The following is a 27,634-nucleotide window of genomic DNA, read 5'->3' as shown; positions in this document are numbered from 1 at the left end:
TCAAGATTTTCAAGATTTTTAAAATTTTCAAGATTTTCAAGATTTTCAAGATTTTCAAGATTTTCAAGATTTTCAAGATTTTCAAGATTTTCAAGATTTTCAAGATTTTCAAGATTTTCAAGATTTTCAAGATTTTCAAGATTTTCAAGATTTTCAAGATTTTCAAGATTTTCAAGATTTTCAAGATTTTCAAGATTTTCAAGATTTTCAAGATTTTCAAGATTTTCAAGATTTTCAAGATTTTCAAGATTATCAAGATTTTCAAGATTTTCAAGATTTTCAAGATTTTCAAGATTTTCAAGATTTTCAAGATTTTCAAGATTTTCAAGATTTTCAAGATTTTCAAGATTTTCAAGATTTTCAAGATTTTCAAGATTTTCAAGATTTTCAAGATTTTCAAGATTTTCAAGATTTTCAAGATTTTCAAGATTTTCAAGATTTTCAAGAAGATTTTCAAGATTTTCAAGATTTTTAAAATTTTCAAGATTTTCAAGATTTTCAAGATTTTCAAGATTTTCAAGATTTTCAAGATTTTCAAGATTTTCAAGATTTTCAAGATTTTCAAGATTTTCAAGATTTTCAAGATTTTCAAGATTTTCAAGATTTTCAAGATTTTCAAGATTTTCAAGATTTTCAAGATTTTCAAGATTTTCAAGATTTTCAAGATTTTCAAGATTTTCAAGATTTTCAAGATTTTCAAGATTTTCAAGATTTTCAAGATTATCAAGATTTTCAAGATTTTCAAGATTTTCAAGATTTTCAAGATTTTCAAGATTTTCAAGATTTTCAAGATTTTCAAGATTTTCAAGATTTTCAAGATTTTCAAGATTTTCAAGATTTTCAAGATTTTCAAGATTTTCAAGATTTTCAAGATTTTCAAGATTTTTAAAATTTTCAAGATTTTCAAGATTTTCAAGATTTCAAGATTTTCAAGATTTTCAAGATTTTCAAGATTTTCAAGATTTTCAAGATTTTCAAGATTTTCAAGATTTTCAAGATTTTCAAGATTTTCAAGATTTTCAAGATTTTCAAGATTTTCAAGATTTTCAAGATTTTCAAGATTTTCAAGATTTTCAAGATATTCAAGATTTTCAAGATTTTCAAGATTTTCAAGATTTTCAAGATTTTCAAGATTTTCAAGATTTTCAAGATTTTCAAGATTTTCAAGATTTTCAAGATTTTCAAGATTTTCAAGATTTTCAAGATTTTCAAGATTTTCAAGATTTTCAAGATTTTCAAGATTTTCAAGATTTTCAAGATTTTCAAGATTTTCAAGATTTTCTAGATTTTTAAAATTTTCAAGATTTTCTAGATTTTCAAGATTTTCAAGATTTTCTAGATTTTCAAGATTTTCAAGATTTTCAAGATTTTCAAGATTTTCAAGATTTTCAAGATTTTCAAGATTTTCAAGATTTTCAAGATTTTCAAGATTTTCAAGATTATCAAGATTTTCAAGATTTTCAAGATTTTCAAGATTTTCAAGATTTTCAAGATTTTCAAGAAGATTTTCAAGATTTTCAAGATTTTTAAAATTTTCAAGATTTTCAAGATTTTCAAGATTTTCAAGATTTTCAAGATTTTCAAGATTTTCAAGATTTTCAAGATTTTCAAGATTTTCAAGATTTTCAAGATTTTCAAGATTTTCAAGATTTTCAAGATTTTCAAGATTTTCAAGATTTTCAAGATTTTCAAGATTTTCAAGATTTTCAAGATTTTCAAGATTTTCAAGATTTTCAAGATTTTCAAGATTATCAAGATTTTCAAGATTTTCAAGATTTTCAAGATTTTCAAGATTTTCAAGATTTTCAAGATTTTCAAGATTTTCAAGATTTTCAAGATTTTCAAGATTTTCAAGATTTTCAAGATTTTCAAGATTTTCAAGATTTTCAAGATTTTCAAGATTTTCAAGATTTTCAAGATTTTCAAGATTTTCAAGATTTTCAAGATTTTCAAGATTTTCAAGATTTTCAAGATTTTCAAGATTTTCAAGATTATCAAGATTTTCAAGATTTTCAAGATTTTCAAGATTTTCAAGATTTTCAAGATTTTCAAGATTTTCAAGATTTTCAAGATTTTCAAGATTTTCAAGATTTTCAAGATTTTCAAGATTTTCAAGATTTTCAAGATTTTCAAGATTTTCAAGATTTTCAAGATTTTCAAGATTTTCAAGATTTTCAAGAAGATTTTCAAGATTTTCAAGATTTTTAAAATTTTCAAGATTTTCAAGATTTTCAAGATTTTCAAGATTTTCAAGATTTTCAAGATTTTCAAGATTTTCAAGATTTTCAAGATTCTAAGATTTTCAAGATTTTCAAGATTTTCAAGATTTTCAAGATTTTCAAGATTTTCAAGATTTTCAAGATTTTCAAGATTTTCAAGATTTTCAAGATTTTCAAGATTTTCAAGATTTTCAAGATTTTCAAGATTTTCAAGATTTTCAAGATTTTCAAGATTTTCAAGATTTCAAGATTTTCAAGATTTTCAAGATTTTCAAGATTTTCAAGATTTTCAAGATTTTCAAGATTTTCAAGATTTTCAAGATTTTCAAGATTTTCAAGATTTTCAAGATTTTCAAGATTTTCAAGATTTTCAAGATTTTCAAGATTTTCAAGATTTTCAAGATTTTTAAAATTTTCAAGATTTTCAAGATTTTCAAGATTTCAAGATTTTCAAGATTTTCAAGATTTTCAAGATTTTCAAGATTTTCAAGATTTTCAAGATTTTCAAGATTTTCAAGATTTTCAAGATTTTCAAGATTTTCAAGATTTTCAAGATTTTCAAGATTTTCAAGATTTTCAAGATTTTCAAGATTTTCAAGATTTCAAGATTTTCAAGATTTTCAAGATTTTCAAGATTTTCAAGATTTTCAAGATTTTCAAGATTTTCAAGATTTTCAAGATTTTCAAGATTTTCAAGATTTTCAAGATTTTCAAGATTTTCAAGATTTTCAAGATTTTCAAGATTTTCAAGATTTTCAAGATTTTCAAGATTTTCAAGATTTTCAAGATTTTCAAGATTTTCAAGATTTTCAAGATTTTCTAGATTTTTAAAATTTTCAAGATTTTCTAGATTTTCAAGATTTTCAAGATTTTCAAGATTTTCAAGATTTTCAAGATTTTCAAGATTTTTAAAATTTTCAAGATTTTCAAGATTTCAAGATTTTCAAGATTTTCAAGATTTTCAAGATTTTCAAGATTTTCAAGATTTTCAAGATTTTCAAGATTTTCAAGATTTTCAAGATTTTCAAGATTTTCAAGATTTTCAAGATTTTCAAGATTTTCAAGATTTTCAAGATTTTCAAGATTTTCAAGATTTTCAAGATTTTCAAGATTTTCAAAATTTTCAAGATTTTCAAGATTTTCAAGATTTTCAAGATTTTCAAGATATTTTTTTTATTTTGTTTTAAATTTTGAGATTATTCAATTTTTTTAATTTTTTTTTAAGATTTTAAAGATTTTTAAATTTTCAAGATATTGAAGTTTTCAAAATTTCAAAGATTTTTGAGGATTTGTATGATATTTTAATGCAGATACAGACAACTGGTTTGACCAAGCCTTCTGGAATAAGAGAAGGAGTTACTTCATTCCGATTCAATAATATTGATTTTCTGGCAACCTTGTCATGTTTTTATGCCATAGTAGCACAAAGAGGAAATTTTTCAAGTTCAATTAATGGAAATTTGCTCTTTTCATTTTATATTTATTTTTCAAATCTCTTCTCATTTTCTAACGGCACTTGTCTCGGCTCTTCATGCAAATTAATTCAATGTCGTAATATTTCATCATTTAATAGAAATGCGGGGAAAAATCTGTAACAACCTGCCGGGCTGTCGGGCGTTACTTCACCGGTCTCAGTCCAGCCCGGTGGTGAAAACTAGTTTCTCATCGTGCTCTCCATCTACTGCATCAAATGCATATGTGTCGCGGGCGACATCTGATTAATTTGCAACAAGCAAATTATCTTTATTCTTCCCGCACTGACAGTTGGCTCTGGGCAGTGTTGCCAAGTTTGCTGGGTCACGATTTTGATCTCTAATTTTAGAAATTGGAAATAACAACAGTCCAACTGTCAAAGCTAGCAGTGTTGCCAGGAAATAAATAATATTAAACAAAATCTTACTTTTAGTAACCTGATGAAATTGAAAGTAATTGTGCAGTGTTGCCAACCCAGTAGGCTTGTATTACCTTAAGGGGGCGCGCTCTCGATCCGCCCATCGCAGCAGCCCTCACACACTCACACATAAAATTATCATCGTCGCGGAAAGCGAAAGCAAGGTCACCACCACGTGTTCCTTTCTTCCTCTTGCGAAACAACAACAACGCCGCGATGACATGATCAATCGGGGCAGGCCGTGCCATTATTATTATTCAATCGCTTTATTGGGGCGACCCATGCACGCGCAATTGACGCTGGCAGTGTTGCCAGCAGTTGTCACCGTTGACTGGATGACAGCTCTCGCGAACCTGCGGAAATGAAGCAATCCAAAGCGTTCTTAACCTCTTTTTTCCCTGTAATGTTCTCTTAAGGTGCAAGTGATCGCGCGTTTAGTACGTGCAGAACTACAGAAACAAGTACCAAGACAGGGCCTGCTTTGTTTGGGCAAGTTTGTCGATATTCCGCCACATGTTCTTGTGGTTCATGTTTGTGGGTTCTTGTGTTGTTGGTCTGGTCTGTCAGGTTGCCAAAGCCTACTGCGCTGCCGCCGCCGCCGCTCTCAACCCCGATAACTCTGGCAATAATTTGGTCGAATGAGTCTCGAGTTCTGGTTTGTCTTAAGGGGAAGGGGGGAAGGGTTGCCAACATATCTTTCGCGTCTCACTTGCTTGGCTTGGCTTCTTGGCCGATTAAGAGCCGATCGCGCCGATTCGGACCCGCGGTTGCGGGTGAGAGCGAGAGAGAGCGAGCAAAAAGAGTTTGTTACAGTTTTTCCTGTGTGTGCACGAACAAGAGCAAGTGCCGATCGTCGTCGGGGTGTTCCGGAAAACAAACCCCAGCAGCAGCTTGTGTTGGGGGGGTATAAAACCATGTCCCTTGGCATTGTTTCGGCACAGTTTGCAAACAGTCCTGGCAAGTGTGGCACAGATACCCACCCCAAGGAGGTTTCAAAGGCACTCAATAGTGATTTCCGTGAATTTTCGTTTCGTGAAGAAAAACGCAACAAACTACTCCTCAAAATGAAGGTTTTCGTAAGTAGTTTATTATAAATGTGATGAAATAAAAAAAAACCTGTGCAAAAAATGGCAACACTGCAAAGTTGGTGATTGTTGAAAATTTCAAGAACTGTCAAAAGTGATACAAAAAGTGGGGACAAGAAAAGTTTGAGCAGAGAACTAATTGTTGAAGATCGTGGATTGCAAGTTCAATCAAAGCAGGTGGTTTCGTGAAATTTGGCCAACTGTGATTGATTTACAATGAAATTCGTCTTTCTGATGTGACTTCGAACGTGATCATGAAAATGACAAAAAAAAAAATGTTTTTAAAATTTTGAACTAAGTTTTATTTATGTGAAGCGCAATCATCTAAGAATTGTGTCTTACTATTATCTTGTGATTTTAAATGGTTTTTCAACTTTTTCATCCAATTCCACATAATTTACTTCATCAGTTTTAATTTTTTAATTATATTTTGTGCGATTAAAACAACATAAAACGTAATTTTATTTATATAAAATATTTTACCTTTGTTTGAAATTTAATTTTAGGAGATACAAACTTACTTTTCACCCATACAAAAATTACAAGTTTTTTTTATTGTGATTTAAAACCAATTGTAATAAAATTATCGGTAGAATGAGACAAAAATTTAGTACTGTAATTTTAAAATTATCGTGTAAACTCGGCTTGACAGTTTAATCAACTAAAAAAAAACAAAAGCATATTTTCCTTCGATTAATAAATTTACAAACATTTAAATCAAATTTAATGATCTCAAATTTAAGGTTGAATAAATTACGCTTTTAAAACAAATCAATAAAAGTTACTATCCATAAGAGATACAATATAAACATTTTGAAATATGAAGAAATTTTTGTTTTAAAATTTGACTTCAAATTTACCCATAATCAGCAAAAAAAATCATATCTCGTTCAAATCTTTTTTGTCATTTACTTCAAAACTCATCATTTAGCGACTCTCGACTTTCTGGCCGTCGATCTTCTTGATACCAATATTGCTCTAGCTGTCAATAAATTTTCTTAATCCCTTAAAGAAGCATGCTTTGATTTTTTTTGGGTTCTTAAAATTAAGCTTATATTTGTGATATTATTTTTCACAACGATAAAGCTTATTTTTCTGAGTACAATGACTCTTTGTACGACTGCAAAGGATTTAAAATGGATTTTTAAATCAATTTAAAAAATTGTCTTCGCGATTCTTATGGACAGCAAAGGTCCTTCTTGACAGCTCATTCCAAAGGGACCATAGTTGATTTATCAAAAAAAAAAAAAGTTGTCTTGTACAATAAGGCTTTCTAGGCCCAGTGAAAAAAATATATTTATACCCAAAAATGACGAACTTCTCATCACAGTGTCCTGATGCAAACAAAGACCGAGCTCGAGCTGTCACAGCCCTGCGAAGTATGTTGGCTGACATATCGGGCGGTCAGTCAAAAAAACCAGCTATAAATTGCAGACTGGAAAAAAATGCTAGAAAGAGATAGGAAACCTGATGCAAACAAACCTCCAGCTGTAATGTAAACATACTTTGAATGTGTTGGTAAATTTCTGACTAGAAAGCCTTATTATTTTTAAGCACCAAACATTTAAAAAGTTATCAGAAATGGGTTTTAATCGTGTTTTTTACCATTGTATACATAAATATTTAAATAGAGCTTTAGGCTATTCTCACAGATTTGAGTGTGACTCATGACTTATTGGTTGTTTTGAAAATTTAGTCTAGATTTGACATTTTCCTTCCATACTCAATTTAGAGTAAGTTAAGGTTTAACGTGATCTGAGTATTTTTGAATGCTTTCGACTAGAATGTTGGCGGAAAAAATTCCAAGTTTAGTTTTTATTCATTTGTTGACAGCATTAGGGCAGTGTTGCCAGTTTTTCAGAAAATGAGGAATTTTGACTAAATCAATGTTTTTCCCCGTCCAGATCGTCGGATCCGTCCTGCTGCTGGCCACCGTCGCCTCGGCCCACTACTGGCACTACGTCCCGGCCGATACCCCCGAGGTGGCCGCCGCCAAGGCCGAACACTTTGCCGCGCACCAGGCCGCCCGCGGACACGTCGGTGCCGGTCCGATTGACACGCCCGAAGTTCAGCACGCCAAGGCCCAGCACTTTGCCGCCCATGCCGCTGCCCGTGCTGGCCATCCCGGAGCCGCCGCTGCCCCTGCCTGGCACGCCGCCCCAGCTGCCCACGCTTGGCACGGAGCCGGTGCCTGGCACGGACCCCAGCACATCCCGGTGATCCACAACGGAGTGCCGGTTGAGACCCCGGAAGTCCAGCACGCCAAGGCCGCCCATCTGGCTGCTCTGCACTCCGCCGGATCCGGTGCCCACTGGGCCCCAGCCGGACACGAGGACGATGGCTCCTACAAGCCCCAGTGGGATGCCCACAACTACTAAGGAACCTGTCCTTTCCCATTTTCCCCTTCTCTCCAAAAATGCCAAACCACCAACCCCTCGAAATTAGCTAGGCCTTAGGATATGTTTTAAAAAATCATAACAAAAAGAAAATACTCAGAGTCACTGCCAATCTCCTTGGTAAGAGCCCCGACCCCCCCTCCTCCTCTTTCTGTGTTTATTTTTTCTATTGTAAAAAGTATTTCAAAACGCGCTAGAGCTTCGGAAAAAGTCACGCAGCAGCAGCAAGTATTATTCTAATCAGGACAACCACGATCAACTGCAACCGCAACAACACCAGCTCACAAAAACGAGAGAGAGCGAAAGAACAACAATCATGTGTCACAATCCGTAGTAGACAACAACAACAACGATCGCCGCCACTATTGAGTGCGTATCTGTCAAAGAAAAGGAAGAATTTTCCCCCGCACCAAAAACAACAACAACGAGCACGCCCAACGCACGCACCCAGCCTACTTGGAGTTCCGCTCCTTCGCACAACGAGAACCATCAACCGTGTGCTCCATCCAAGAACGGACGCGGAACGACAAGCGACAAGCGAACATCTGTCAAACATAACCATCAATGGCGTGTGTGTGCGCACCGTGCGGTTCGGGGGACTAGCTTCCGCAAGCAAATCCAATTGAAATCCAATTATTGAAATGCTAATCGAACTCTCCCCCGCTTGAAATTGTAATTTTTCGTGTTTACTTGATTATTTGTGTCCGTAGTGGAGACAAACAAAAAAAAAACAGAGATATATTAAATATTGCAATCACTTTAAAAGTCGAACCAAAATGTTGTGTTTAAATTTCGAACTCATGATGACAGATTCTTTAAAACTCCCATTGATCAAAGTCAAGCATTTAACGTCAAATCCGAACCTACTCAGAAATAAGCTATTGAGGCATCTGTCAGATTTGAGAGTTTTCTATGGTAAGTTCAATGGTTATTTATTTAGAGTGCGCTGACCACGGGGACGCGCTGTCTTGTTTTTGCATGCTCATTTTCATTTCTATTGTTTCGCTGTTTGTGTGCTTGTGTGCTTGGTTATTATAGATAGGTGAAAAAAAACGAAGTTGACTTTATAGCTGTCGGCCACCATTGCTAGTACCAACCACTAGTGTCTTCCTTTTAACTACAAGGACTTCGCCGCCCTGGGCTCCTAAGTGTTTGAGTACGGCACGGAGCGACGGCGCCGGATACCCATATCTACACAAAGAATTTTTAGAGCGCCCGCCGCGGGATTCGAATCAGCAACCTCTGGATTGTTAGTCCAGTGCGCGGTCCGATTGATCCACACGGGCAAGAGAGATAGATAGGTGAAGGGATTTTATTAAATGACCATTTCAATGCATTATTATATTAAATTGATTATATAAGCACACTATATTTTACACTTAACACATTATACATAACACATATGAAACTGTAAACAGGAGCGTTTGGTACGGTATGTCCACGCATCCTTCCTCCCCTGTAGATTCTGTGAAATGTGTTCCGTTCTCAGAATCCTCTCTGCGGTAAACACAACGTAGTAGGGCTGGCCGCTTTAATTTTTGCAATACATTTTCGGGTGTTCTCGGATGTACTGCAATTATTAACAATGACAAGAAAAGTGCTTGTGGCGTAATCTAATCACAAGACTTTCCAGCATGCTTTCATCGGACTGGCTGCGTTTGTGTTAGATTAGATTAGATTAGATTAGATTAGATTAGATTAGATTGAGGCATCTGTCAGATTTGAGTGAATTTTACTCAGAATTCACATTGAGTGAAATTCACCCAGATCTGAAAGATGTCAAATTTACCTAATTTTGAGTTGGTTCAGTTTTGATGAAAACTGAGTGATGTTGAATATGCGTGCACAAACGATTTCCAAACAGCCCAGTCAAATCAATCCGAATTCTGAAACGGAATCTAATTAGAATCGTATACAAATTCCGTTTCAAACGCAACAATCGGTTCGAACACGGAATTTGTATACGATTCTAATTAGATTCCGTTTCAGAATTCGGATTGATTTGACTGGGAGGTCGTTATTTGCATTTGACAGCTGTCTTTTTTTTTAGATTAGCGAATTCAACTCTAGTTAAAATTACGTCTTTGGAATCAGCGTGCAAATCAGAACTATTATGGACATTTTTAAATAAGTAAAATACTAATTCAGTATGAGCTTGTTCTGCTTAAAAACTGATTTTCTTCGAAAAATCCAATAAAAAAATGTTTCAGTTAGGTTCCGGGTGTATAAATGTGGATTATGGAATTTATTGAAAATCGTGCACTCTTTATTTGAGATCGGTTAAATAAAATCCATTCAAGAGTAATATTTTCTTAAAGATCGCAAAATTTCCCATGTATCCTTCTAAGATATCAAGATGCACCATTTCCGTATTTGCATAGTTCAAATCTGGAGTTTTTTTTTAAAAGGTCCAATAAACCAAATTTTCAGTTTTTGCTTTTTGGGTGTTTTTTAATACCCCTGACTCAAGGCGGTTTCAAAAACACCCAAAAAGCAAAAACTGAAAATTTGGTTTATTGGACCTTTTCAAAAAAAACTCCAGAAATCAATTTGATGAATAAGGCTTTCTAGTCACAAATTTACCAACACATTCAAAGTATGTTTACATGACAGCTGGACGTTTGTTTGCATCAGGTTTTCTATCTCTTTCTAGCAAAAGTTTTTTGTCAGGCGACTTCTAGCTGGGTTTTTTGACTGGCTGCCCGATATGTCAGACAACATACTTCGCAGGGCTGTGACAGCTACAGCTCGATCATTGTTTGCATCAGGACACTGTGACGAGGAGTTCGTCATTTTTGAGTTAAATTATATTTTTTCACTGGGCCTAGAAAGCCTTATTAAGCATCAAGTAGGTATATTTATAAGAATATTATTTTTCAACTTTTTATAATAAAATAAACAAAACAATGCAAAACAAACCAGTACTCCTTGACGTCAAAGATGGAAACATTGGAAATCAAGTAATCTCGCAATAATCTTGCTCAAATTAATATTTTCAAGTATATTTTTATTTGCTTCAATAGAAATAAATAAATTCTTTCATGTTATTTAAATTCTGGATTTTTTTAAAAGGTCAAATGGACCTGTTTTTTTTGTTTTTTGGGTTTTTGAGTAATTTTTACTCAAGGCAGTTTAAAAAATATCTAGAAAGCGAAAAAAAAATAACATTGGGTTTATTAAAACTCCATAATTGTTCAGAATAATTTTCAATTGAAAGTGCGCCCTAATCAAGAAATTATGGGAGATGGACGGCCGAGATACATTCTAATTACTTTGAAATAAAAGAGTAGGCAGTCCTAATAGATTCGTACGAATTGAACATCATAAATTTCTAAGTTGTTTTTTTTTTGATAAATTTGACTTGGAAACCTCTATATTTGAAAACATATATTTACGTCCATTTTTATTTTATTTGTTGATATTTTTTTTCAAATCAGACTTAAAATAAATAAGTATTTAACAAAAACTTTGATTAAATGTACCGTATTTTTCAATAATGGTGTTTCAAAAAGATCAGGACATTGATAATAAGTTTCGAAAATTGAACCTTTGGTTAATCAAATGCAAACCGGAAAATTAGGTTTTTCATGCGTTTATCACCAAATAGCACTAAACATTCAAATGCTGGTATCTCAGCAACAAAAAAATAAAAATTGATTAATGTTAAAAATGATACAAAATTACTCGGAAAAATTTCACTTTGGATAATCGAATCACAGAAAAAAAAATTTCGTTATCTAATTTTTGATTTCCGAGTTTAGGTATGACCCCCAAACTATGCTAAAACGATATAGAATTTTTAAATCCAAGATGGCGGCCAAAATGGTGGTGATGCAATATTGAAAAAAATGCATTTTATTTTTTAATGGAAAATCAACAACTCAAATTTGACTGAAATGAGCTCGTAGAACTCAACTTTTGTATTTAAATCAAGAAAATGAAAAAAATACGAAAACAAATTTGTTTTGTTCGTGATTCGATTATCCGAAGTCTCATGCAAACCTTCGGATAATTGAGGCTTCGGATAATCGAGTCTGATGAAAATATCATCAAGATTTTCGAATTCCAAACTAAAATATGAAAAAAGCAGTGAATGCTAGAGTGAATGCCAAAAATTGAAAACATTCCTATAGGAGGATTTATCACGAAAACCTTATATTTTTTTTTGTAAATTTCTATTCCATTTCAATTCAATTCATTTTACTAGTAAATAATCAATTCACATATACATTACTATTATAAATCCAATTTATCGTTAAAATTTGTATTTTAACTCTTTTTAAAATATTTTTTTTTAAATTTAGCAGCACTGCAATTTTTTGCCTTTGCTAGGTCATAGCTTAAAAATTGTCTTTTTTTATACCCTCAAATCAAACAAATCAAAATTGTCAGAAACTGTCAGAAACTGTGTTTTTTTTTCGTAAATAGATTTGATGTGTTAAAAAGAGAATTAAAAATGGGTTAATTTTATTTGGAGTGTAGTTTTCGTCAAAACGGAACTAACTCAGAAATGAGTAAGAGGGGTATCTGTCAGATTTGAGTATTTACTCATTTATGAGTAGGTTCGGTTTGACTTAAACCGAGAAAATGGAAGGTATCCTTTTTATGAAAAAGGTTAGATTTGGGATACTCAGAGTTGAGTTGAATTTACCCTTTGTTTGTGTTTTGCTACTCTGGATAAAATAGTCTTGAAATGTAGGTTTTTGTTCAAAAGGGACTACTTTTACTAGTGGAATAGCAAGAGAATGTTAAAATGAAGGTCGTAGAAATAGTAGAGTCGACAAAAAAGTTGCATTTGGCATGCTAATGACAGATTATCACAAAAGTGTTCCGAATATGTGGGATGACTGTAAGGTTTTGACTAAATTTAAGTTTCTGAACGAAATCCAAATTCTATTGCAGCCAATTTTAGACATGTTCTACCACAACAACATTGCCCAACCCCTTCAAAAAAACCCAACGCAATAGAGCAATTAACCTCATCCGCCTTCATCGGATGCAACAATGTGGAGCATGTGTTTGTGTGTGTATGCTCATGAATTCCAGGGCGCAATCAACCTTGCAAAGGTCGGTTTGTTTTGATTTTTATTAGCTGCGCGCACTGCACCAAAACGGCAGCCGAAGGGAAACGGCAAGGTCATCCTGAAATCACGCGGTCCGGAATCGATTTCACGACGAACCGTGTGAAACCCCAATGGTTCGGCGTTTTGTGGGGTTATTCTTCTTTCGATCGATTAGTTACCTTAAGCGGAGCGTTTAAGGTAGTTGATAGTTTAGACGTTTAGCTCTTAAGAGGACTTGGGTTGAAATGTGTGGGCCCATGTAGCAAAAGTAGGGAAGAAAACTCAAAAGCTCAGCTTACTTGATTGAGCGTGTATGATTTTTTGACAGTTCGAACAACAACTTTGAGACACTCAAGTAATGAATGTCTGCGAGCAATTTTCGCACCCAGTAGGCCGATAATTGCTTTTTCCGCATGTGGCGTGAGGTGCGTCGAGCAATCCACTGAACTGAAATGTTGCCCAGCTCCGATGATCGACGCCGCCTGCTAGGACGCAAGCTTGGCATTCTTGACGAGGTTCATACACGCTGATTGAGTGATGATAAATAATCGGATCAGCAGTGGGGGTGATTTAAGGTGGAATGTTGCTTTTCAGAAACGGACAGCGGTTAGAATTGAGTCTTCCATATTTACTCATTTTTAGTTGTCAACAAGTGGGTAAAAGTTATGCGTACTTTTGTTTCTCGCTACACGGTTGAAAAACTAAGTCAAGTTTAGGTTCAAACTAGTTCTCACAACTTTTGACGTAGAACTAAACTTTTACGACCCGAAAAGCCAAACAATAATGACAGTCAATGGGCATTTTTGTGCAATATCCTCAACAAAGGCTACCCTTCATACCCTTGCATATAGTTAAACTGGGGAGAGACCCCGTGTTTTGGTCATTTGCCTTGCACACTAGATTGGACATGGCTAGTGCACGGATCACGCAGCATGCCATGAGAAGCAATAAAAGTTTAATGAGCTTGTATTAATATGAGGTGGCTAATGGTGATTGCCTCTCTCTCACTCAGTTTAGTCGCTCTCTTTCACACCTATTTGCGTTCTCGACGACTCTTCGAGTTGAGGAGTTTCGGTCTGGCAAGCTCGAGCTTTATTTTTTCGGCATTTTTCCTTATCTCATCGCCCAGCTGACCGTTGCCGATCGTCGTGCTTCAACGGAGCTGCAGAGTCCGAGAAAGATAGAGATAGAGAGAGAGAGAGGGTAATTAATTTTTCGGGCCAACGACGTTAAACGTGCAGGTTTGCTAATTTATGGCGATTATGGGCAAATTAAGTGATTTATTGTTGTTCTTGTTGCGCGCCGGTTTGGGCCGGGTGAGGAAATGCAACTGCTCGGTTTTTGGGTAAATTTGGATGAAATCACTTTAATTTGATTTAATTGTGGAGTTTATTTAAGCAAAACTTCTAGTTCAAAGGTACAAAAGTAAGTGAAGTATCTTCTGCATTGAAATAGTTTGGGAATCTCCAACAATATTTTAATTTTATAAGAATTATGTTAATTTAAAATGTGTTTTGAAACCTTTCGAAGTCGATTAAAGTCATAAATTATTATGATTACATTCAAATATAACCACAAAATAGCTCCAATGTGAATTGGGAATAATTAAGTTATTCAGTAACTAATTTTGAAAGGATAATCGCATATAAAAATTGTTGAGTGTAGAATAAAAGTGCAATTCGCCTAACCCTAATTCACGGTGTACCGAAACTGAAACTGTGACTCTCTAAAACCTTGTCTCAAGAAAACGTCAAATAAACAGTCCCAATCTAACTATCAAACAAAAACAACGCGTTTTATTGCTACTGCTAAGAAAAATACGTTCTAATACTCATTTAAAGAAATAGTATAAAACATTTCTGGAGTTTTTTTTTAAAAGGTCCAATAAACCAAATTTTCAGTTTTTGCTTTTTGGGTGTTTTTTAATACCCCTGACTCAAGGCGGTTTCAAAAACACCCAAAAAGCAAAAACTGGAAATTTGGTTTATTGGACCTTTAAAAAAAACTCCAGATTTTTTCTAACTCAAAATCTGCTAGCATTCCCCGTAATTGTAACTGGGCCTAGACAGTGAAAAAAATATAATTTAACTCAAAAATGACGAAATCCTCGTCACAGTGTCCTGATGCAAACAATGATCGAGCTGGAGCTGTCACAGCCCTGCGAAGTATGTTGGCTGACATATCGGGCAGTCAGTCAAAAAAACCAGCTAGAAGTCGCCTGACAAAAAATTTTTGCTAGAAAGAGATAGGAAACCTGATGCAAACAAACGTCCAGCTGTCATGTAAACATACTTTGAATGTGTTGGTAAATTTCTGACTAGAAAGCCTTATACAGTGGAAATCCATACAATATTGCGTCGTCGTTAAATTATCCCATGTGTCCCGATTCGACCCAGTTGACGGTGTCAATTTAGGACATTTTTTTTGAAGCAAAAACAATATTTTTGTGAAAATTCATGAAAAATATTGTTTCAAACCCATATTTCAAATTATAAAAATAAGAGTATAATAAAAATACTATTTTTTCATAAAATTTTGTAGTATTTTTGTATCTATAATAAAGTGAAAAATTTCATATAGAATTTTGTGTCAATAGTTTTTTTTGAATATTCAATTTTGGACTCTACACAGTCGTGCCTCGGTTTAGCACCGCATATGGGGGATGCTAAACTGAGGCGTGCATAACTGAATCAAAGAGCTTATGGAATTTGGGCTATATGGGCGACATTGGCTATGATCCTATGAAGAATCATCCAAACTTCTAAAATTATAGTGTTTTGGAATCGAGATGATGTCTACTATCCATTGATATTATAATTACACAATGTTCAATGTTCACAAGAAAAAACGTATTTTTCCTGTATTTTCAAAATGCATTTTTTCCTCGAGAAAAAACTTAAAAATTTGTGTTTTAACAACATTACAATAGAGGTATCAAATGATCGAAATTTGTTCAAACATTTCGAAAAAAAACACAATTTTCGAAAATATTCATAATTTTCACAAAACTAAGTATTTTTGATAAAATATAGTTTTTTACAAATGGGTATCCAGTAATCGGGTTGTTTTTGTACATTCCGATAGTTACAACACATTTTTTTGAAATACCCACATGAGTAGAAGCATAATTGACTGAACATTTTTTTGAAATACCCAAATTGTAAAAAAACTGACATTTTTAGTATTTTTCGAAAACACGTAGTTTTGTGAAAATTCTAAAAATTTCAAAAAAAGGTCCTATTTCTTTCGAAATGTGTCAAAAAATCCCAATCATTTGATACCCATATTTTAACAAAGCTGAAATTTTGAGTTTTTTTTGGAAAATACGTAGTTTTTTTTAACATTTTGAGTATTTTTTAAAAAATGCCTTATTTTTTCTAAATGTATGAAAAATTCCAATTATTTGATACCCATTTGGTAAAAAACTTAAATTTTGAGTATTTTTTTCAAAAGTTGTGTGAAAATTCCGAGTGTTGTAAAAAAAATTATTGCTTTCGAAATGAATGAAAAAATCTTAATCATTTGATGCCCATATTGTTAAAAAACTCAAATTTTAAGCATTTTTTTTTAGAAAATACGTTGTTTTAAGAAAGGTTTTGTGTTTTCAAAAATTTTTGATGACTTTCGAAATGCATCAAAAAATCTTATTATTTGATACCCATATTGTAGAAAACATAGATTTTAAGTATTTTTTTTAGAAAATATGTATACCCATATTGAAACAATAATTATTTTTAAATTTTTCGAGTAAAATAGCATTTTGAAAATACAGGAAAAATACGTAGTTTTGTGAAAATTTTATATGAGCAATCCTCTTCGTTTCCACAAATTGTGTTTTTACTGTATTTTTTTAAAATTTAGAACAAACTTTGTCCATCATTTTTTCTGGTCCAAATTAGCCTATTTGCAGCATTGGGTTCTCCATAAAAGTCGCCATACAAATTTTTAGGTTTTCCTTAGAAAAGTGCAGTGCAAATGTTCGAAAATCTGTATCTTGAGAAGAAATTTTTTATCGATTAGGTGTCATTGGCTAAATTTAGGTTATGATATAGACTATTTTCAAATATCTACGAAGATCTACAAAAAAATGCAATTTTCTTAAGTGGACAAAACGTTCGAACATTTGGGTTTTTTGTGTTTCGTATTCGTGAAAATTGAATTTGGAATCAAAAGTTCTTTAGTGATTTGTTTGTAATTCGACTTAAAGCCATTTTTAATTTTACGAGAAGCGATTTATAAAAAATAGATTTTTAATATCAAGAAAATTTTATCGAATTATTTGCCCATATTGGAATTTAAAAAATCTGAAAATTTAAAGTTTTAAGTCAATTTGCCAAAAAGTAAAGAGTTTGCTGTATTTATTTGGTGATTTTAATGTTATTTGTGGCCTCTATTACTTCAAAAAAAATAAATTTAATATTAATACATCAGACGACAGTTTGTTAAAACAATGATTCAACTCAAAAATGAGAAAATCCTTGTCCGAGTGTCCCCAAAAAGCTGTAACAATCCTCATGAAATATGTTACCTTGACATCCGGCGGTCAGCCTTAAAAAATCAGCTAAAGTCTCATGATAACCAACATTTGCGAGGAAGAGAAAGAAGAATCATGTTTTCGCATTTTTTTTGCAAGCAGAACATAACCAAACATTTCGGCACCCTCAGCAAACGTCAAATCAATTAAATCGCTGCCGGATCTTTTTCCGGATCTCTCCGGAAAAGATCCGGCAGCAATTTTGTATGGTTTGAAGTTTGCGGAGGGTACCAAAAAAGGTAAACAAATCACTTCGTGCATCAGCCAATACTCTGGATTCAGGTTAAAAGTTTGACAGCCCGCGTGCAATGTTTATAAATTCACACGCACGTTGAAATTAACTCAGTTTTCGTCAAAACTTTACTCAGAAATGAGTAAAGGGGGCAGAAATTTCGCAAAAACTGAGGGATATTCACCCAGATCTGAGTGAAATTAACACAAATTTGACAGATGTATCCTTTACTCATCTCTGAGTAGGTTCGGTTTTGACGAAAATTGAGTGATTTTGAACGAGCGTGCAGTTTGTTTAAAGTTTAGTTCAGGGACTTCAGTACTCTTTAAGGGACGAAACTGCTGAATTGTCAATTTCTGAAGGAACACGAGCAAATTGAAAGCTCATTTTACAGAGTTGCAACATTTTCATCGCAAATAACAACCTGAACGGTCAATTATCAGATACCAGTGCTACCCTTTAAGTCAACCCTTTATCACCTTTAGAAAATTGAACAATTTGCAAAACCTTGCCCCAACTACACGCCGCGTCGATCCAAATAACTCTAAAACAGTCATTAGTCTTCCGTCTATTCACTGCATCGGCCCTGCCCATGCCCAAAGCTTTTCCTCGATTAAAGTGCGAACACAGCAACCTACACCCCGGCTTAAGCCCGGCTAATCAAACAATAAAATTAGAACGTTTACTCTCCGCTTAAAATCCGCAATGCAACAGCAGCAACAAGTACCCAAAACCTTGGGTGGCCCCTTTCTATCCAAGCAACCTAACCCAAACTGCAAAAAAAAAAAATTCTTGCCACCTTCGCGATCGGCCTGCTGCGATAAGCTAATCCACACCCCCCACAAAACTCAGCGGTCAATGAATTTTTTACATACCACACCGCTCTAGAACCATCCAAGCTGGCTTTGATCTGTGCGCCGATCGCGGTCAGCTGTTCAAACCGAGAGAGAGAGGGACCTTTCGGAGAAAATTGAGCGCGGCACACGGACCCCGGCACGCGATCGATCGTGAAAAGCCGCAAAACGATCGAGAGAGCGAGAGAGAGGAGGGTTTTTCGGAAAAGCTCCGCGTGGAAGGGACTTTGAGGTATAAAACCGCACGGTTCCGGCCCAGAAAGGCACAGTTCGCAAACAGTCCTAGTCCGGGTAGCAACAGGCTCAGCTAGGAGGTTTAGCAGCGCACTCAATAGTGAACAATCAATAGTGAAGTTTTGTTTAAGTTACAATTTTCAAAATGAGAGCATTTGTAAGTAGTTTTGTGGGGGTGAATTCTGTGCTGGTCTCATCAACTTGAATTAACAGTGTATGGAGCTGTCAAAAAATACAAGATGGCGGTGCTTCTATTGTTTGTTTTGACTTATGAGGAGGCAAATTGGACTTTATTGTGTGCTCACTCGAGAAAATAATGTGTTTGAAATTTGGGATTGTTGCGTGTTTTCGTTGATGAGATATCGGTGTTTGAAAATGCCAAGTGTAACCTAAGATTTTCTCGCAGGTGTTGGGATCCGTGCTGCTGCTGGCTTCGGCCACTTCCGGTCACTATCTGGGCCATGCGGTGTCCTCGCAGTACCAGGCTCATGACGGTGTCGGTGGATACTCGTACGGCTATGCTGACCAGAACTCGCAGAAGCACGAGACCAAGGACGCCCATGGAGTGACCCACGGTGGATACTCGTACGTCGATGGAGATGGTCACACGCAGACCGTGAAGTACACCGCGGATCCGATCCACGGTTTCCAGGTTGCGGCCACCAATCTGCCCAAGGGACCAGCTCCGGTTCCGGTTCATGACGTCCACGCCCACCACGTTCCGGCCTACACCGCTTATGCCGCCCCATGGGCCTACGCGCACCCGATTGCTCTGGGACACAACGGCGTCCCGCTAGAGACCCCGGAAGTCCAGGCTGCCAAGGCTGCCCACTTCGCCGCCCATGCCGAAGCCAAGTCCCGCCTGCACAAGCGTTCCGCCCCATGGGGATACGTTCCTGCTGACACCCCGGAAGTGTCCGCCGCCAAGGCTGCCCACTTTGCCGCTCACGCCGCCGTCAAGACCGGACATGGTCCAGTTGCTGCCCCGATCGCCGCCCACCACCAACACTGGGACCATGCCCCAGCCCAGAAGGCCTGGCACGGACCCATCCACATCCCGGTGATCCACAAGGGAGTTCCGCTTGAGCCCAAGGAAGTGCAGCACGCCAAGGCCGAACACGCCGCCGCCTACGCCAAGGTCCAGGGACACCAGCACTACGCCCCAGCTCCCCAGGAACACTACGGACACCACGAGGAGGCCAAGTCGTACGGTGCCTGGCACGGACCCCAGCACATCCCGGTGATCCACAACGGAGTTCCAGTCGAAACCCCCGAGGTGCAGCACGCTAAGGCCGCCCACCTGAACGCTCTGGCCGGTGCCGGTGCCCACTCCGGACACGCTGCCGCCCCTGCCTGGGGACATGGCCCCGAAGACGACGGCTCGTACGACCCCGCCAAGTACGAACGCGCCGACTACTAGATCATCCCAAACACACACACAAGATGCCAAACCACCTCCTAGAAACTAGAAAAACCCGGCGCACCGAACCCCACCCCAACCCTCCGGACCACCCCCCTATTGAGTGCCAAAAACTGTCAAACGAAACGAGGAAGAATTTTCCCGCCCAGCCGGCCCTTCCGAAACGAACCAAACGTCACCATTCTCCCGGTTCGTGTCTCGGCTAAGGGTCGCCGAGGCGGGACTAGCTTCGACTGCGGAAACCTAACCTGAAAACGAGAGATTGAAGTGGGTCCGGAGGGTGTTCTGCGGGAGGAACAACCATCAAGTCAAGTTCGGGCGCCGTGCCCTCTGTCTCAAAGCCCTACTAGTGTATTACTCCAATTTAACGTGTAACTAAAGTGAATTAAATGTCGGTGCGAAGCACCGACGGAAATCATAATTTTGAATTGTTTTTTTAATTACAGTTTTATGGAACGGAAAGAACGGCCACAGTCCTCAAATGTTGCGAACTCTTCTAACTATTTTTGGTTAAAATGGAATGGGTAAGTGATCTAAATTTTAAATCGATTTAAAGCTTTCTCGGGAAGCGTGTAGTTCTGTTTTGACAGCTACGCGTCCCAGTCCCAGTCACGGCGTTCTAGCAGGATGCTGGCAGAACCAGCACAGCTAGAATAATTCGTCACTGAGGCGTTTTTAGTCGAATCAAACCATGTGAAAAGACCGTAGTTCGTGAAATATCAGCAAAACAATGCAAATGGATCAATGTGAGTTTGTGAACAAAAAGTGTGTCCCGCTCACTTCTAATGTGAACATTCACTAGCGTGAACAGATACACTTTTATTTTTACAAACTCACATTGGTCCAAATGCATTGTTTTGCTAGAAATGTGTATTAATAGTCAGGACCCAGTGCCTGCGATTCCCGTGACAGTTTATATAGAATTCCAATAAGAATGTAACAGAAAAATCAGGCATCGGGTCCAGGCTGTTAAGTGTATAATTTTACATTCGTCAAAACCATACTTACTGAATAATCAGTTAAAATAGAAATCAAGAGTTTTGTTTTGAATTGGTCCTATAAACATATGAAAGACAATAGTTTATAGGACCTTTAAAAAAAAAAAAAAATCTGGAAATGTAAAATTTAAGTGAACTTTGAATTGAAATGAATTCTCGAATAATTTTTCAAAACAACCAATGTGTTTTGGGATTCCTATAAGGCTTTCTAGTCAAAAATTTACCAACACATTCAAAGTATGTTTACATTACAGCTGGAGGTTTGTTTGCATCAGATTTTCTATCCCTTTCTAGCAAAAGTTTTTTGTCAGGCGACTTCTTGCTGGTTTTTGACTGACCACCCGTTATGTCAGCCAACTCACTTCGCAGGGCTGTGACAGCTCGAGCTCGATCATTGTTTGCATCGGGACACTGTGACGAGGAGTTCGTCATTTTTGGGATAATTTATTTTTTTTCGCTGGGCCTTATACAGATTGATCCTTTTGAAAAATTAATCTAGAATTCACGTTAACTTCCGTCAATTTTTAATAAAGCGAAACATGGGATGTAAACAAGCAGCCAATCCCACTCTTACTCAACGTGAACTGTCACTAGAGCAATTGGGAACAAGGTATGTAGATTAGTAAGGTAAGGCGGGTTTTCCAGCTGTCAAAATAGTTAATAAGCACGAAACCCAGATTTTACATGAAGATTTTCAGAAAAGTGAAAATTTGACCATTTTCCGGTCAAATTTCACCGGATTTTTTTTCTGTAGGGTTGTTAAGCATGCCAAGCTAAACCGAAACACAAAAATATGTTTTCAAAAAAATAAATTCAGTTAGATGCGTTTTCCGGTTCAGTCTGGAATGCCCTACAGGAAAAAATTCCGGTGAAATTTGCCCAGAAAATGGTAAAATTTTTACTTTTCTAAAAATCTTCATATAAAATCCGGGTTTCGTGCAAACTATTTTGACAGCTGGGAAATCCCGCCTTACCTTCTCTAATCTACATACCTTGAATTGGGACTGACTCTTTGTTTGCATTCAAGGTTTCACCCTTTGTCTGCCTGTGTGGATCAATCGGACCGCGCACTGGGCTCACAATCCAGAGGTCGCTGGTTCCAATCCCGAGGCGGACGCAAAAAATTCTAAGTGTAAATATAGGTATTCGGTGCCCTCTTCCCGTGCCATACCTTCACACTTAGGAGACCTGGGAGGCGGAGTCTTGTCGCAAAAAGAACGATACACACCTGTGGAACCGTTGACGAAACCGCAAGGTTTAAGAGGGCCACATTATAAAGTGTGACGTCGATTCCGTTTTTCACCCTTTGTAAAAGTTACAACGGATTTGTTTGCACCTAAAAATCAAAAATCACAAACAAGGTTTTCTAGTCCAACACAATAAAAAAGCTGTGAGAAGGTTTGTTGTCACCAGAATCTTTGTTATTGTAAGTGTCTGTTATTGGTTTCCTAGTAAACAATGTTTGGCTAAGTTGTTGGCTTAGTGGTAAGAAATCTCTTTGTATCCATCCAGTGTCTACTAAAAATTACTAAAAATATGGGTGATATCGTTGTTTGCAAAGGCCCTACACGCTCATTTAAAACACCAAAGTTCTTAATTATTTCGAAACAGATTTCGTCAAAACAAAATGAACAAACAAAAAGAATTCTGGTAATTATCTGTTTCGATTTGAACGAAATCTGAGTGAACTCAGCTCAACTCAACGACTCATTGTTGGGTTAAAAGTGAAATGCCAGATTTTGGTGAATCGTACTATAACATTTTTGAATATTTGTTAAAATTCAAATATATTTGATACGAATTCCATAAAAATTTGACAGCTTAGATGATCTCAGTTATTTACGATGATGAGGAAACAGTTTAGGCAGCTATTTCATCTCATAAATTGAACTGGTGATAAGTGTCTCGAATTCGATAATGGAAATGATATTTTTCATAAGTCTATTTTTAAAGCTCTATGTGAGTAAATAATTCTATAAATATGGATACGACAGTTCAAATGAAGTTTTAAGTTTCAACGTAATGTTAGTAAAAAAGCATAAATCGAACTTTTTTTTCGCTTCGCGGTAAAAAATAATGCTTTCTAGTCACAAATTAACCAACACATTCAAAGTATGTTTACATGGCAGCGGCGGGTTGGTTTGCATTAAATCTGCTTGCTCTTGCTAGCAAAAGTTTGTTTGTCATGCGAATTCCAGCTGGTTGTTTTGACTGACCGCCCGATATGTCAGCCAACATATTTCGCAGGCACTGTGACAGCTCGCGCTCGATCATTGTTTGCATCAGGACACTGTGACGAGAAGTTCGTCATTTTTGAGTTTAATTTGTTTGCACTATAATTTTGTTTTGATGATGTTTCCATCGCACTCAATATTTATCAATTAAAGCATGAAATTACAGAGTCAGTCAAATTCTTGCAATCGCACACAATAATTACATCCATAAACGTTGACAAAGGCCGGTGGTCTTAACTAACCAACTTAATAGCATGCTATTTCAAACCCACTGCCAGCGGTTAAAACGCAGCAGCAAATCACCATTTGCTCGCTTTTGCAACAATTAGCAACTTAAAGCAACCATTTCCCCGCACCATTTCGCGCAGCCATTTATTAGTCCGGCGTCCATTCATCCAGCGCAACATAAAATCGGAAAATTTACACACTCACTCGCGCGGCCAAACGCGCAACCTCCCGCAGGCACCCCCCTCCCCACCCCGCGTAATTGTGGCGCGTATTATGACAGCAGCAGCTCGACCGGGCATGATTACAAAATCTAGGAGGCGTTTAAGCCGTTTTAACGATTTATTCACCCGCTATCATGGTAGGCGATGGCGTCAAATTCTGACGTTTGAGCAGTCAAAACGGGCGCACTTGCACGATGGTGGCGTGGAAGCTCCGGTACAGCTCCCGATAGAAGTGGTCCACGGAGTAGTTTAAAAGCATCAAATCGTCCCGATAGTAATCGACCGTCCGTTCCAGCAGGGCTTCGTCCATCCCGGCACCGTACAGGGTGACCAGCTGGTCCAGCTCCGCTTGGTGAGCACGGTAGACCGGTTTTGTGCCGGTGAGCGCGTCCAGCTTGACGATGGCGTCGTATCGCAGCAGGCACGGTTGACAGAGCGTCGCGTACGGTTGCCAGTGGTAACCGAGGGGATGGTCACCGTTGCGCGAATCGACGACAAACGACAGCAACTGGACGAAACTGGGCGGTGTGTGGATGTTGCGGTCGCGGTGATGAGCTTTGATGTCCACGGCCAGTGTCCAGAAGGGACTTTTCGGATGAACGTCCCCGATGGCGTCCCGGTAGAATCGTGCCACTCGAACCAAGGGGTGCTCCACTAGCATCACCAAGCTGCCGGGCTGAGTTCAAAAGGTCAGATTCGATGTCAACGCCTACTGTGCGCACCCTCGAAAAAAAAAAAACACACTAACCTCAATCTCGCGAGCGATTCGCTCGATCCAGCCGCGCTCGAAGCGCCCCCTTCCGGCGAAGGATACATTCCCGTCCAAAGTTTTACACCAGCGGGCCGTGTTCACCGCTTCCGGATGGTGGTTGCTGGCTTGAAAGGAGAAAAAAACTTCACTTTTATTTATCGTTTTGTTTTAAAATTCATACCGTTACGATGGGCCGGCTTTTTTTTGTTTTTGCGCTTCCACTTGTAACTTGGGCAAAAGTTTTGCGAACTTGTTCGCCAACTTGTTCTTTTTTTTGTGAGCGTGTGTCGACGAAACTGTGTATCAAAAGTTCAGAGTGCAAACAACGAGCGAGTTGGACATGGTTTAACATGAGCCTTACTCTTTTTCTGTGTGGGAAATGGGCTCGTAACGACCCTGTAACTTCAGTTTTAACTTTTGTAAAATTATTTTCTTACAAAATTTTAGGGAAAACATTCAAAATTAATTTAACGAGCTTTATTTGACAGTTTGAGAATGAAAATATATGCTACCATACACGCATGTTCAAAATCACTCAGTTTTCGTCAAAACAGCACCTACGCAGAAATGAGTAAAGGAGGCATTTGCCAAATTTGAGTGAATTTCACTCAGAATTCCACGAAAACTGAGTGATATTCGCCCATATTTGAGTGAAATTCACTTAAATTTGACAGATGCCCCCTTTACTCATCTCTGAGTAGGTTCAGTTTTTAAGCAAACTGAGTCAATTAGAACGAGCCAAATTAAAGTACACGCAAAGTTAAATTTAATCAAAAATGAGTTTTGAGCAAAACTTCACAAACTGATTAATAACTAATTTCTGACTAAGTTCTGTTTTGACGTAGAATAAGTGATTTCAAAAGAGGTTTATAAAGATAAATTTTCAGTGTTGTCAGCTAACAAAATCCGCTCACAAAGTGATCCAAGCAGGCCCTGCTCAAGCCTAGCCAAGCTCAGCACAAGTAAAAGTTTTTCCCGGGCAAAAGATTAGAATCTGCTTGAGCGAGTAGGTATGTGTGTGTGTGTTTGCAACCTTGTCCGGAAAGCGGAAACGGTTGCTCAAGTGGGGCGCCCAAGGTGAGCATCGCCGGTCCCAAGTATCTGGCAACCGGTTGCGGCAGCTGTCAAAGTTTCTGAAATCTATCAAAACAATTTTACATTAACTTTTAGTCCTGCTCGTTCCTAATCAAAATTGAGTAAATGGGGCATGTGTCAGATTTGAGTGATTTTCACTAAGATCTGGAAGAATTTTACTATTCTTTGTAGAGTTCCGAGTGATTTTTTGATTTTTTATACTTGATGAATATTCAACATTATTTTTGCTACTCGTATACTTGAGTAATATTCATCAAATTTAGGTACAATATTCAATCATCTTTTGACCCAGGGACTTTGACAACTGTCAAACGCAACGTTTTGAAAAGTGGTTGGCAGAAGCCTGTCGGATCGTGATTCAATCGTCGCGTGTCCGGGAGTTTTGGTCGCTCGTGCGTCAAACAATCGTTGCAGATTCTGTGCAGTCGTCGTTGGGGACCATCCACAAACCACGTGGACACTTTTTTGGAAATCTCAACCCCCCCCCCCCCCCTCGTGGATAATTGTCCATACAAAAAAAATCTTTTTTGTATGGATCGTGGACAATCACCATACCCCCCCCCCCCTAGAGTGTCCACGTGGTTTATGGATGGTCCCTTGTGTGTTTTGGTGAGTTTGTGTTGGTGCTTCTTCCGGATCGGTTTGGAGGAAGGTGCCGGGTGTTTACATCCAGGAATCGTCGCAGATTTCGTGTCACCGTCGTGGTTTGTTTTGGTGAGTTTGTGTTAGTGCTTCTTCCGGACTGTTTTGGAAGAATAGTCCGGGTGTTGTTTAGACATTTATTTAAGTTGAACAAAAGTTGTCCAAGAACTGGCGTTCCGTCTAACCTTAAAGTAATATTTGCTAAAAACCCAACCCGAGTTCTTAGAGTGATCAAGCACAAAGTACCCTGAAAGTCAAGAATAAAATATTCGTTTGAATCAAATGTTTTATTTACGTTCTCTGAAATGGATGACAGTTCAATACATATCCTTCCACTTTCTGAGCCACAAATTACACATTTTTTAATGCAATAATAAACATTCTTTGGTAAAATTCAACATTTCTGCGGTATATTTCATCATTTTTTAGGTAAATTTCACCATTATTTGAGGTAAATTTCATCATTTTTTGATGAAAATTCATCATTTTCTGAGGTAAAATTTATCATTTTTGCCACAATATCTGTCACCATTTCTTGATGAATATAACCATCATTTTTTTTCTATGCACCCAAAATCTGACACTTGCTCAAAAACTCATTTAAGACTAAGTTTGATTCCGGTGTAATCAAAGTAATTTTGAAAGAAAGTTAATATCCAGCCTACTTCGACCGTCAATGTAGCAAGAAAAAGTAGTTCATACGTGTTTGCTGTCCCGGCGTCGTCGTCCCGCTCCAACCCTGGAACTGCACCCGGCAAACCCGTCCGACGTACTGCAGCAACCCGGAAGATGACGACTGAGGGTGGTGCGGTCCGTGCTGGAAGAATCTGTTCTGCGATTGTTCCGACAGAGTGTAAATACGGAGAAGCCGCCGCTATACGGTTATTCAGCATTTAATGGTTTTCCGTCGCAGCACTACTCACGGAATTGAAACGGAACGGGACGAGGCACAGTGCCAGCAGGCACACCGGCACAAACATGGCCGCCACGGCCAAGTGACGTTTTGTGCTGCTGGCACCACTTGTTGCCGCCATTGGACGGGACGAGAGCGTACTACGGAATGAGACGGAAGCCGTTTCGGTTGAAATTGGAACAGTGGCGTTCGATTAAACTGATGAGGTGGATTGAGCACATCTATTCAAACATTTGTCAGTGCAAGGTACTTGGCAATTGAATTCGCTTTCGGGAAACCTTACCGGCAGTTGGCCATGTTTGTTCAGATGTTGTGCACGTTGTTACGAGGAGCGATTGCTTGGATTGGAACGTGGTTGGCAACACTTGAACCGGCGTAATTGCTTTGCAAGGACAGTTTTTGCTTCTGAGCTACTTTTTAAAAGACCAACTTCTTTCAATCCAGAAAAAAAAACCCAATTCCTTATCAGCGTGCATTGTTTATCTAGTGGTTGGAAAACAGCTGCCACTTGAAAAAAAAAAAAAAAACATTTAAAACCAAACTTTGAGTTTGTCGAACATGAAACAAATGTTTCATTTGATATTTTAGTCGAACTCAAATCAAAAAAAATTATAAAAAAAGTGG

At 37.3% G+C, this 27,634-nt stretch overlaps 2 protein-coding genes across 3 annotated transcripts; one reads left to right on the top strand and one right to left on the bottom strand.

Moving 5' to 3' along the window:
• The first annotated feature begins 5,025 nt into the window (after window positions 1–5,025).
• Window positions 5,026–19,982, top strand: LOC120432304 (histidine-rich protein PFHRP-II). The gene is made up of 4 exons (XM_039597490.2): window positions 5,026–5,186; window positions 7,100–7,571; window positions 18,640–18,665; window positions 18,915–19,982. The coding sequence occupies exons 1-4, from the start codon at window positions 5,175–5,177 to the stop codon at window positions 19,926–19,928; spliced, it is 1,524 nt and encodes a 507-aa protein (XP_039453424.1). The 5' UTR covers window positions 5,026–5,174; the 3' UTR covers window positions 19,929–19,982.
• A 3,654-nt stretch (window positions 19,983–23,636) lies between these two features.
• Window positions 23,637–27,299, bottom strand: LOC120432254 (carbohydrate sulfotransferase 13-like). Of its 2 annotated transcripts, none has more exons than XM_039597434.2 (4): window positions 27,021–27,299; window positions 26,800–26,914; window positions 24,358–24,485; window positions 23,637–24,285 (listed from the first exon to the last, which is right to left on the bottom strand). In XM_039597434.2, the coding sequence occupies exons 1-4, from the start codon at window positions 27,129–27,131 to the stop codon at window positions 23,782–23,784; spliced, it is 858 nt and encodes a 285-aa protein (XP_039453368.1). In that variant the 5' UTR covers window positions 27,132–27,299; the 3' UTR covers window positions 23,637–23,781. The 2 variants fall into 2 exon arrangements, with proteins under 2 accessions (XP_039453368.1, XP_039453367.1); XM_039597433.2 differs by having other exon boundaries at window positions 23,640–24,285; window positions 26,800–26,929; window positions 27,021–27,295.
• Window positions 27,300–27,634: the final 335 nt, after the last annotated feature.

The sequence above is a fragment of the Culex pipiens genome, chromosome 1 (genome assembly GCF_016801865.2).
Source record: "Culex pipiens pallens isolate TS chromosome 1, TS_CPP_V2, whole genome shotgun sequence".
Taxonomy (NCBI): domain Eukaryota; kingdom Metazoa; phylum Arthropoda; class Insecta; order Diptera; family Culicidae; genus Culex; species Culex pipiens.
Note: the sequence above shows the minus strand (reverse complement) of the source record. Positions and strands in the feature narration are given on the sequence as shown.